The following is a 12,916-nucleotide window of genomic DNA, read 5'->3' on the forward strand; positions in this document are numbered from 1 at the left end:
GACTATGATTTTAAATGTTCTACCTCTAAATTTCTAAAATATTTTCATGCTCTGACTGTAAATAATAATTTCCTACCGCAACTAGCCATCTACTGTTTTGTACTATTGATGTTTATAAACTATATAGACAAAAATATTGGGACACATCATGTCTACAGCTGTAAGATGTCCTGTTCATGAGGATCTGAGATAAAAACATCAATATTTCCTTGAAGTTTAATAGGAGATGTGAAGAAAGTAGATGGTTAGTTGTGGTAGAATATTATTATTTACAGTCAGAGCATGAAAAATATTTTAGAAATTGAGAAACGTAAATTATAGTCATAGTGGATAAAAAGCAGAAATGTTGAGAGAAATTAAGCAAAAAAAATTTTCTGAGGCATTTTTGAAGCGAAGATAACAATTTAAACCCAACTAACCAATAAATATGATAAATATGTGATAAATATCATTGCTTCCTTTGTTTCCAAAATGCCTCAGAAATGGTTTTGACTTAATTCCTCTCAACATTGACTTTATTTATTTATTTTTTTTTTAAATCCAGGACTATGATTTTAAATGTTCTACCTCTAAATTTCTAAAATATTTTCATGCTCTGACTGTAAATAATATTTTTCTACCACAACTAACATCAACTTTCTTCACATCTCACTTAAGAAGAAAAATCTCCCATTAAGCTTTAAAAAAAATTGATGTGGACAAAAATATTGGGACACATCATGGCTACAGCTCGTAAGATGTCCTCATGTTGTTTTGAGATTTTTCTTCCTTTGGGAGATGTGGAGAAAGTAGATGGTTAGTTGTGGTATTTGCAACTAACAGTTTATTATTTACAGTCAGAGCATCAAATGTTTTAGGGATTAATAGGTAGAATGTTTAAAATCATTTTCATTGATACAAAAAAAAAAAAAAAAAACGAGTTGAGAGAAATGGAGTAAAAAGCATTTCTGAGGCATTTTGGAAACAAAGATAATTTAAACCAAACTAACCAATGCAATGATATTTTTCCCATTAAACTTTAAGGAAATATTGATGTTTCTAAACTATATGGACACAAATATTGGGACACATCATGTCTACAGCTGTAAAATCTCCTGTTCTTGATGATTTGAGATAAAAACATCAATATTTCCTTAAAGTTTAATGGGAAATTTTTCTTCTTCAGTGAGATGTGAAGAAAGTAGATGTTTAGATGTGGTAGAAAATTATTATTTACAGTCAGAGCAGGAAAAATATTTGAGAAATTTAGAAATGTATATCATAGTCATGGATAAAAAGAAAAAAAAACAAAAAAACATCAATGTTGAGAGAAATTAAACAAAATTTTTTCTGAGGCATTGTAGAAGCAAAGATAATTTAAACCAAACTAACCGATAAATAATGATAAATATGTGATAAATATCATTGCGTTGGTTAGTTTTGTTTTGTTTACTACCACAACTAACCATCTATGTTCTTCACATCTGACATTAAACTTTGAAGAAATATTGATGTGGACAAAAGTATTGGGACACATCATGGCTACAGCTTGTAAGATATCCTCATGTTGTTTTGGGGTGATTAACAGACCCCTGTTAGAAAAGAAACAACTGAATTCAACGTGTCCCAATACTTTTGTCTATATAGTGTATGTGCCTATAGTGGATATATTGTCCTCATACACTAACCCCCCCACCCCCCAGCTGTTGCCCTGTAAATGAACCACAGCTCTTTCACCCTTTAAAGCTCTCGTCTTATCTCCCAGTAGATCCACATTAAAGCTCCAGTTTCTCTCCTTCCACTTGGTTTAAAAATGCAGCCACAGCTGATGACATCTCCCTGTTCACCCTCATCCATCCTCCCTTTGGTACCTTCTCCCATCATCTTACCCTCCTCCTCTTTTCCCTCCCCTCTTCCATTGTTGTCTCCCTACCCCCCATATCACAATCTTCAATCGATTCATCCCCTCCCACAGTGGAGTCCGGACCCTCGGTGCCGGCGGCTCCCCTCCTCCAGCTGGAGAAGTGTTGCACCCGGAACAACAGCGCCACACTGGCCTGGAGGGTAACTGCGCCCCCTAGTAACCCCATCGAGGGCTACATCCTGGAGCTGGACGACGGCTGTGGAGGACAATACAGAGTCAGTAAAACACACTCACACACACTGGTGCACCATAAAAGGGGGGTAAACATGACAAATTCATGGGGCCCAGCATTTCCAGGGGGCCTAGTAGATATAGGTTATATACTCAGTGCCAATGAAAACACAACACTTGAAGATTCTTATATTTTTTTTAAATCGATGAGGATTTTTATTCCATAAGCTCTTTGGAATTAATCATAGGCCATTTCTATACGGTAAAAATAAAAAATCACATCCAAATTTGTTGACAAAAAATAAGGATAAAAAAAGAAACTCCAGGACCCCCAAAACCAAAAGTCACAAAGCGGTCCCGGAGGTGCTGCAGCTCAGTGTAGCGGTCCTGCTGTGGCGTGGTCACACGTGCTCGTCCAGGTCCAGGTCTGTCTGCAGTTGAGCCAGTTTCTTCATCCCTCTGTTGCATCCTGACTATGGTGGACACATTGCATCCAAAACGGCGCGCCACCTGCCGAGCAGAGATTCCAGCCTCCAGGAGCCCCAGAGCATGGCATCTGTGGTCACGTGTCAGTCTAGGTATCGCTGAGTTATTGCAAATAATTTTGGTGCTTTTCAGCTTGTCTTTATATACAGAACATGACCACTCCTTAACTGACAACAATTCCTCAAGTTGAGCAGTTCATTGCTGAGCAATGAGAAAAACAAGTCTTATGAATGCAGATGAGTTCATTCAAGCGTGACAATAGCTCAACCTGTCTCAGGTTGTTGAGAAATTGTCTGGGATTATCTTATACAGGTGAAACTTAAACATATTGATGCAGCTCAGGAACAATAAAACACATTCAAGTGTTGCGAGTATAAGTTTAGTTTAGTTATAAGTGTATTTTTGCTCCTGGAGGATTCTGTTGGGTTTCTGTAAATTGGCTTAGAGTCTGGTTTTGACCAACTCTACATATAAAGTGTTATGAGAGAACTTTTTATTGGGATCTGGCGCTATATAAATAAAATTTGATTGAGTGATTTGATTGGTTTTCCCCTGTGAGTCGCTTTGGAAAAAAGCGTCTGCCAAATGCATAAATGTAAATGTAAGCTGTGAAAATTTCTTGTAAGCGCCGCAATAAAAGAGAGGCATAGAAGCCGGGAGATGGACGTTCAAAGTTAAGTTTTACTTTCGTTTGCATGCCTGTTGCACAGTACTTATGAAACGCACCACACACCCATATACCTCCAGTTGTTATAGGACGTTCACATACCCCCCCCCCCCCCCCCCCCCCAGGTCTGCCGATAAATTTCCTAATGATTTCTTTTCTGAAGGGCCCACAATGTTTGCCTTCCATGGGGTCCACAATCAGTAGTGGTGCCCATGCACAAAAACAAACACAATTATTTATGTGTTGAAGTACTTCTATTACACTGGTCAACAACAAATGTATTGTTTCAGTTTTTTGAGCTGATTTAGGATCATTTTGGTGTGCTGAATCCACAAATCACATTAATTTTGCTCAATCAGGTCAACTTTCTGAACTATGCTACATATTGGCTTTTTAACATTTTTGCTTACATTTATGGGCATTTTCACATCATATGATACAAAATTCTTTCATATTTCTTGCAATAAACGAGTTCTGAAGATTTTACTTTTGCCAATTTATGATTAATGGTTTTTTTTTAATATTACAGGTGAATGAAATGGCTTCGACTAGAAGATCTTGCAAAAATAAGCCTGACGTATTCTGCTACATCTGCGGTGAATACACCATTGTACCTAACAGGAATCCTGTTAGAAAATGATTTTTTTTCTCTTAAAACCTATTTTGGGTGAGAACTATATAAAAAATCAACTGATAAAGTCACAAAAATGTAATCAATTTTGTGAGAAGATCACATTTTTACAAATCAAATTAGCAAAAAAACCTGACCTGATTGAGAAAAACAGATGTCATTTTTGGATTTAGCGGTGCAAAATGGTCCGAATTCAGTTGAAAAAACCTAGACAACTTGCAAAACACATTTTTTTGTAACCCAGTGTTATAGCTCTGTTAGCTTAGCTTTGTTTTTAGACAGAAAACAGCCACAATAAAACCACTGATCACCTCCATTTCTGTGTGATTTGTGTTAATAGCTGAACTAAAGATCAGTTTGGAATTCAACAAATAAGGTGAGAACTGTTGCAACTTAGCCTGAACCCTGGATCAACAAACGGCAACTTAGCAAAGATAAGAACATCCCATAATAACTCTATACCTTCATAAGCGTCCATAAGTCACTTTCACCGGCTCTAAAAGTTGTTTCTTATCGGGTCTTATTCCAAGTGGTTACACACTTTGGTCATAGGCCCCATGGTGTTCGTTTTCATCACCATGGAAGGCTAACAGAGTGACTCACTACTCCCTCTAGTGGTCACAGAAATCTAAAGTGACCTCCCATCCCATTAATATGAATGATTTTATTTCATCCTCTACAATCCAGTACAGTGACATCTGTGGTATGATGTCAGAACTCTTTAACCCTTTCATGCATGAATTATGAGAATGTTAATCAAAATTTTTTTCTTTATTCCTCTTTAGGCATTTAAAAAACAATGAGATGATTTTTTTTTTTTTTTTATGAAGCTATTGAGGAGTAATGGTTAATATCTGATTTCACAAACAGAACTGGCACGATATCAATCGAATTTAACTGGTTTTCACACAGTTATACAGTGAGCAGCTTCCAGTGTGTTGTGTTGACTTTTCACTAAACAAAAAACCTGACAGATGATAGTTTTCTAACCTTCGAAAACACATATTTGGGGCCAGTTAATAATTCCAATTACTTCCATTTCTTTTTCTTTTTTTGATTATTATTATTTTTTATTTATTTATTTATTTTTTTTTTTACACATTTTCAGTATAGTAAGAGGAAATGTTTTCCATATTTAACCCTTTCATGCATGAATTATGAGAACGTTAATCAAGATTTTTTTTTTATTCCTCTTTAGGCATTCAAAAAACAATGAAATTATTATTATTATTTTTTTATGAAGCTATTTTTCATGGAGTTGTAAAAATGTGCGCTTAATTTTTAAAGCAACGAAACGTGTATTTACTGATATACTGTGTGAAAACTATGAAAAAAAAAAAACATTCAATGCTGCTAATTTGATGTTTTCTTACATTTTAACATACACTACAAACAAAAAGTTATGGACATTTAAAATTTTTGGAGCTATTTTTTTTCAGTTGGAATTTTTGCACAACACTTTTTTTAAACTTTTTTTTGTGTGCGAATTGAATTGAAACTTTTTTTTTTAATGACTAGACAGTTTTATTTACAAATGGCAAAAATGACAAAAAAAAAAAAAGACAAAAAACAAAAAGAAATATCCTTAACTTTTTGTGTGTAGTGAACCCCAATACTAGTCACTTCATGGAGATAATATGCCCAAAAAAAAAAAAAAAAAAAAACTTTTGTTGTTAATTACAGTCTAATAACAAGGAATTGATTTACACTCAGACATGTTAGATTTGCTTTATTAAGAACAGCCAAGTTACAGTAATGTTATCAATTGCAGTGTTTTGTGTATTGCGTTGGCTGATATGAAACTAAAATAACAAAATCCATGAATATACAAGAGAACAGCTGTAGAATAACTGTCCACTGTAGTGACCACTGTGCATGAAAGGGTTAATCTAAACACTTAAATAATACCTTTAGACAATTTTTAAATCTTTTAAAGTAAAAATACTTCACATTGCTTCGTTAATATGGTACCAGGCTTGTCTTCTCTGTGAGTGTGTATCTGAACTGCAACAAATCTTGTCCCAGTAGCTCTTTTCATTTCATTATTAATGTGACATATGCATGTTGATCCAAATATAGGTCACCAGTAAACAAGCTTCAGAACTTTTGGTTTTTGTCAGTGGTGGAATGTAACCCAGCACTTTGAGGTACATTATTTCAGCTTTATCCTCCTCTTTTACTACATCTTAGAGGCAAATATTAGACTTTTAACATCAATGAACTTCTCTTTAATTAATTCCCTCCTGTCCAGTCATAGTTCAGGTCTCCAAAAGTGTTGAGTTTTGAATATTTGTGATGAACTGAAAGACACAGTGTTTCCTGTTGGCTAAAAAGAAAGTTATCTTTGCTTTCAAAATGCCTCAGACATGGTTTTTACTTAATTTCTCTCAACATTGATTTTGTTTTTCCCATTAAACTTTAAGGAAATAATGATGTTTCTAAACTATATGGACAAAAGTATTGGGACACATCATGTCTGCAGCTGTGAGATGTCCTGTTCATGATGATTTGAGATAAAAACATCAATATTTCCTGAAAGTTTAATGTGAGATGTGAAGCAAGTAGATGGTTAGTTGTGGTAGAAAATTATTATTTACAGTCAGAGCATGAAAAATATTTTAGAAATTTAGACGTAGAACATTTAAAATCATAGTCACAGATTAAAAAAAAAAGGGCAAAGTCAATGTTTAGAGCCATTGTGGAACCAAAGATAACAATTTAAATCAAACTAACCAATGCAATGCTGCTTATCCCAATATAAAACTATATTATGAGATTTGTCATGATTATTTTGTATCCCAGACCCCTGTTAGAAAAGAAGCACCTGAATTCTATTGTGTCCCAATACTTAAACTGCAAAAAATCAAAATTTTACCAAGTGTTTTTTTCTCATTTCTAGTCCAAATGTCTCATCATACTTAAAATAAGATATAATCACCTAAGATATAACAACTTATTTTTAGACAATGGAACTTGAAAATCTTATTTCAAGAAATCTTACCAAGATAATTTTTGCTTGAATTAAGCAAAAAAAAAAAATCTTGAATTAAGCAAAAAAAAAAAAAAAAAAAAAATCTGCCAGTGGAACAAGTGAAAATTATCTTGGTAAGATTTCTTGAAATAAGATTTTCCAGATCTATTGTCCAAAAAAAAGTTCTTATATCTCACTGAAAAGTTACTCTTGAGGTTATTATGTCTTATTTTAAGTGTGAAGAGATATTTGGACTAGAAATGAGAAAAATACACTTGGGAAGATGTAGATTTTCGCAGTGTATATCTACATAGTGTATAAAGTCTTGGAAAAAATTATTAGACCATCAAAAGGCAATCCAGTCCTAACTCCTGTGTGTATCATGTGACTAAAACAGACAGAAAAGAAAACATGGAATGTCTTAAAGCACTGTTTTTGTCAGTACAATGCCATAGATATTGATGTAAGAACTGAAGTGATTTTGGTTATTATCAAGAAAACAGGGAAAATGGATAGATATCAGCTCTGAAATTAAACTACTATGAGCTATTTTTGTTGTTATCATTATATTTGTCCAAACAAATGTACCTTTAATTGTACCAGGCATTAAAATGAACAAGAAATTGAAGAAAACAAGGGGTGGTCTAATAATTTTTTCTACGACCATAGATAGGAAATGCAAATGTAAAAAAAAAAAAAAAAAATGTGATACTGAAATGTACTTTGACTTGTATTTCACTATAGACAGAATATATATACAGTCAGGTCCATAAATATTTGGACAGTGACACAAATTTTGGAATTTTAAGCTTTAATTCAATGGATTTGACAAAAAAATATGAGCCATTTAGGAATTACAACCATTTTTTTAACTGTAGTCCCTAAAATTTCAGAGGCTCAAAAGCACCAAAGAGCAGTCAATGCAAGTGAAAATAAACAACAAAATTTTTTTATTAGAGACATAGGAGCACAAAATCTTGTCCAAATACTTGCGGACCCGACTGTATTTCACATACTTCATTACAGTTGTCCAAACAAACGTACCTTTAGTTGTACCAGGCATTAAAACAAACAAGAAATTGAAGAAAACAGGGGTGGTCTAATAATTTTTTCTACGACTATGGATAAGAAATGCAAACGTAAAAAAAAAAAAAAATGTGATACTGAAATGTACTTTGACTTGTATTTCACTATAGACAGAATATATATACAGTCAGGTCCATAAATATTTGGACAGTGACACAAATTTTGGAATTTTAAGCTTTAATTCAATGGATTTGACAAAAAAATATGAGCCATTTAGGAATTACAACCATTTTAACTGTAGTCCCTCCAATTTCAGAGGCTCAAAAGCACCAAAGAGCAGTCAATGCAAGTGAAAGTAAACAACAAAATTTTTTTATTAGAGACAAAGGAGCACAAAATTTTGTCCAGATACTTGTGGACCCGACTGTATTTCATGTATTTCATTACCTTTGTCCAAACAAACGTGCCTTTAGTTGTACCAGGCATTAAAATGAACAAGAAATTGAAGAAAACAATGCTGGATTAATAACACTGAGTTAAAAAAAAAATGTTTTTTTGCAAGTTGTCTAGGTTTTTTCAGCTGAATTCGGACCATTTTGCACCGCTAAATCCAAAAATGACATCTGTTTTTCTCAATCAGGTCAGGTTTTTTTGCTAATTTGAGTTTGAAAAAATTGATCTTCTCACAAAAGTTGATTACATTTTTGTGACTTTATCAGTTGATTTTTTTTATATAGTTCTCACCCAAAATAGGTTTTAAGAGAAAAAAAAATCATTTTCTAACAGGATGTATTTATTATTTATTATGTATTCACCGCAGATGTAGCAGAATACGTCAGGCTTATTTTTGCAAGATCTTCTAGTCGAAGCCATTTCATTCACCTGTAATATTAAAAAAAACATCAGTCATAAACTGGCAAAAGTAAAATCTTCAGAACTCGTTTATTGCAAGAAATATGAAAGAATTTTGTATCATATGATGTGAAAATGCCCATAAATGTAAGCAAAAATGTTAAAAAGCCAATATGTAGCATAGTTCAGAAAGTTGACCTGATTGAGCAAAATTAATGTGATTTGTGGATTCAGCACACCAAAATGATCCTAAAACAGCTCACAAAACTTCAACAATAAATTTGTTGTTGACCAGTGTAATTTTTTTCCTCGAGTGTATGTGCTTACCCTTGAATTGCATTTGTCATGATGAGACTTGTGTGTGTGTGTGTGTGTGTCCTCCAGGAGGTTTATGTGGGGAAGGAGACGGTGTGTACGGTGGACGGCCTCCATTTTAACAGCTCCTACAACGCCAGAGTCAAAGCCTACAATGGCATCGGAGTGGGGCCGTACAGCAAAACAGTGGTGCTGAAGACTTCTGACGGTACGTGGTGTTTGTACATTTGGACCGAAAATGGTTTCCACACAAAAAGCAGAGAAGTAGATGATGAGAAAATGAGGAGGGGAAAGCACAAAAAGAAAAGAAAGAAGTGGGATGAAAAAAAGAGAGAAAAGATGACAAAAAAACAAAAAAACCCAGAGTCTAGTCCAGACTCTAAACCCTCCGTATTCACACTAAATCATCTCCAGCCACAATAACAATGGGTATTAGAGGCTGTTTTCAGACTGATAACCGTTCATCCCTCCTGCCCTCCTTCTTTTCCTCTCTGTCATGTTTCCTCCTGCCTACTCTCCCTCCTCTGTCTTTGTTTGAGGACTGGCGTAGACTGCAGAAACACAGAATGCAATGTGACTCTCGGTGGCTTTAACAGTAAGAGGAGCTGTGGCTGCAGCTGTAAAACCAGCATTCTAATGTAATATGTAGGATCACATTGTTTAATTCGGTTTAGATCAGGGGTGTCAAACTCATTTTCTTCCAACAGGACACATTCGGCCCAATTCGATCTCGAAATGGGCCGCATCAGTAAAATAATAACATAATAACAGAAATTATGGTAATGCCAAGATTTTTCTTTGTTTTAGTGCAATAAAAACATTAAATTATGAAAATATTTACATTTACAAGAGAAGAAGAAGAGTTTTAAAAGAAAATGGCGCCGTATGTGTGGACACATCAGGAAACCCAATCATGATCATGACGCTGCGCTCTTATTGGCTGATGTTCTGTGACACTCTGCTCTGATTGGCTGGCGTTCCGTGACGCTGCACTCTCATTGCCAGGCGTTCCGTGATGCTACGTTCTCATTGGCTGGCGTTCTGTGACGCTGCGCTGTCATTGGCTGACGTTCTGTGACGCTGCGCTCTCATTGGCTGATGTTCTGTGACGCTCTGCTCTGATTGGCTGGCGTTCTGTGACGCTGCGCTTTGATTGGCTGGCATTCTGTGACACTACGCTTTCATTGGCTGACGTTCCATGACGCTACGCTCTCTTTGGCTGGCGTTCTGTGACGCTGCGCTCTCATTGGCTGACGTTCCGTGACGCTGCGCTCTCTTTGGCTGGCGTTCTGTGACGCTGCGCTCTCATTGGCTGACGTTCCGTGACGCTGCGCTCTCTTTGGCTGGCGTTCTGTGACGCTGCGCTCTCATTGGCTGACGTTCCGTGACTCTGCGCTGTCATTGGCTGACGTTCCGTGACGCTGCGCTGTCATTGGCTGACGTTCTGTGACGCTGCGCTCTCATTGGCTGACGTTCCGTGACGCTACGCTCTCATTGGCTAACGCTCTGTGATGCTGCGCTCTCATTGGCTGGTGTTCTGTGACGCTGCACTCTCATTGGCTAACGCTCTGTGACGCTGTGCTCTCATTGGCTGGCGTTCTGTGACACTACGCTCTCATTGGCTGGTGTTCTGTGACACTACACTCTCATTGGCTGGCGTTCTGTGACGCTCCGCTCTCATTGGCTGCTCAAAACAAATAAATGAGTGAATGAAAAAAAGGCTGTTTTGTTTAAATCATGGCTTCCTGGTGCTTTTTAAGGCTAAAAACTCAAAAAAGACTGTTCTAGGTAATTTGCAAATGCCCATGTTCCTGTGACTTTAATAAAAGAAGCCTCAAATCATCGCAACTTTCACCGCAATTTTTTGGAAAAGCTGCTGCAAAATCAGGCATTTGGGTTTCGATCATATTGGTCTGTATGTGGAACCTGAGCTAAAATGAATTTGACACCCTTGACCGTTAATATCCTCAGTGTAATTTTTTCACTTTGCAGTTTCATCCTGCAGGTTGGACACCCCTGGTTTCGGTTGTGTTTGTGTGTACATATTGCCTGTATCACCACTTATTCCCCGCTGCAGCATGTGGCTGTAGTATCTCGCTGATGAAGCATTTCTGTCTTCAGGCGTAGATAATGTCCCTGATGTTTCGCCCTTCGATGTGTGGGCGTGTGCAGCTTTTATCCTGTAGCTAAACGTACTCATATATTAACAACCCGCTGGACATAATGTCATATCAACAACATGACTTTGGAAGGAAACAACAGTCAACGCATGCATTAATATACATGAGGGTGTAGCTGTGTGGCACATGAAAATATCAGTGATCTAGTCTGATATCTGCTCTCAATGGAGAAAATTACTTCCATTAAAGATCAGATTAACTGTATTTGGACAAAATGAGTTTCTTAGGACCCTGGTGTGACAAATCTGTTACACACATACTGTTCATTTTCTAATAGATTAGAGTCATAGATGTATTCAGTAGGAGTAAATAACCTCGTAAAATGGTCGAGTCATCCTTAATTTATTTTTCAGTAAACAAGGAGGGTTTTTACTCTGCTTGTTAATGGAGAAAAACATCTAATATCACCATGTATCAGCTCCGATTTTATCCTAAATACGAAAACAAAAAAGAAAAACCATGCAGATTTTTACCGAAATGATAAATAGTGACGACATTCTGACACTGTATGGTTTATTAATAGTGTTTTAAATAATATTCCGTCTATCAAACACGGCATTTTTTTCCCCCTCTAAATAAATTAGGGACTTCCTTTTTTTAATGGAGTAAATTTAAATGGATGAAATGTTATCAGTATATTTCCAACTTATCAACACTGGGCTGTTTTAGCTCCATATAGAATACATTGGAAATATATGCATCTGTTGGATGTTTTGAGATTTAAGGTGTTTCTATTTCACTACTTATGTCACTTTTTTTTTAAATCACTAACAGCACATAAGCGTTAAGGAATTAATTGCCTGATCTCCTAATTTTTGGGTAACTTGGGTAATGTATGAACTTATTCTTACTGAATAATAATGAGTTCAGAAAATGTGAAGTATGTAGTTAACCCATTCATGCACAGTGGTCACTACAGTGGACAGTTCTTCTACAGCTGTTCTCTTATATATTCTTGGATTTTGTTATTTTAGTTTCATATCAGCCAACACAATACACAAAACACTGCAACTGATAACATTACTGTAACTCGGCTGTTCTTGATAAACCAAATCTAACATGTTTGAGTGTAAATCAGTTCCTTGTTATTGTTATTAGACTGTAATTAACAACTTTTTTTTTTTTTTGGCATATTATCTCCATGAAGTGACTAGTATTGGAGTTCACTACACACAAAAAGTTAAGGATATTTCTTTTTGTTTTTTTGACTTTTTTTTGGGTCATTTTTGCCATTTGTAAATAAAACTATGGTCATTAAAAAAAAAATGTTTCAATTCACTTCACACACACAAAAAAGTAAAAAGCGTTGTGCAAAAATCCCAACTGAAAAAAAAGAAAAAGCTCCAAAAATTTTAAATATCCATAACTTTTTGTTTGTAGTGTATGTTAAAATGTGAGAAAACATCAAATTAGCAGCATTGAATGTTTTTATTTCATAGTTTTCACACAGTATATCAGTAAATACACATTGCATTGCTTTAAAAATTAAACGCACATTTTTGCAACTCTATGAAAAATAACTTCATAAAAAAAAAAAAAAAATCATCTCATTGTTTTTTAAATACCTAAAGAAGAATAAAGAAAAAAATCTTGATTAACTTTCTTATAATTCATGCATGAAAAGGTTAAATATGGAAAACATTTTCTCTTACTATACTGAAAATGTGTAAAAAAAAAAAAAAAAAAAAAAAGAAAAAGAAAAGGAAGTAATTGG

General features: G+C 35.2%; 1 protein-coding gene across 2 annotated transcripts in view; it reads left to right on the forward strand.

Moving 5' to 3' along the window:
• The window catches only part of trim67 (tripartite motif containing 67), a 162,970-nt gene that overhangs the window by 135,642 nt on the left and 14,412 nt on the right, over window positions 1–12,916 (forward strand). For both annotated transcript variants that reach the window (XM_030129112.1, XM_030129113.1), the window contains 2 exons: window positions 1,955–2,118; window positions 9,092–9,230. In XM_030129112.1, coding sequence (XP_029984972.1) covers window positions 1,955–2,118; window positions 9,092–9,230 — 303 coding nt within the window. The remainder of the gene's footprint in view (window positions 1–1,954; window positions 2,119–9,091; window positions 9,231–12,916) is intronic.

This window comes from Sphaeramia orbicularis, chromosome 24 (assembly GCF_902148855.1).
Source record: "Sphaeramia orbicularis chromosome 24, fSphaOr1.1, whole genome shotgun sequence".
NCBI lineage: Eukaryota > Metazoa > Chordata > Actinopteri > Kurtiformes > Apogonidae > Sphaeramia > Sphaeramia orbicularis.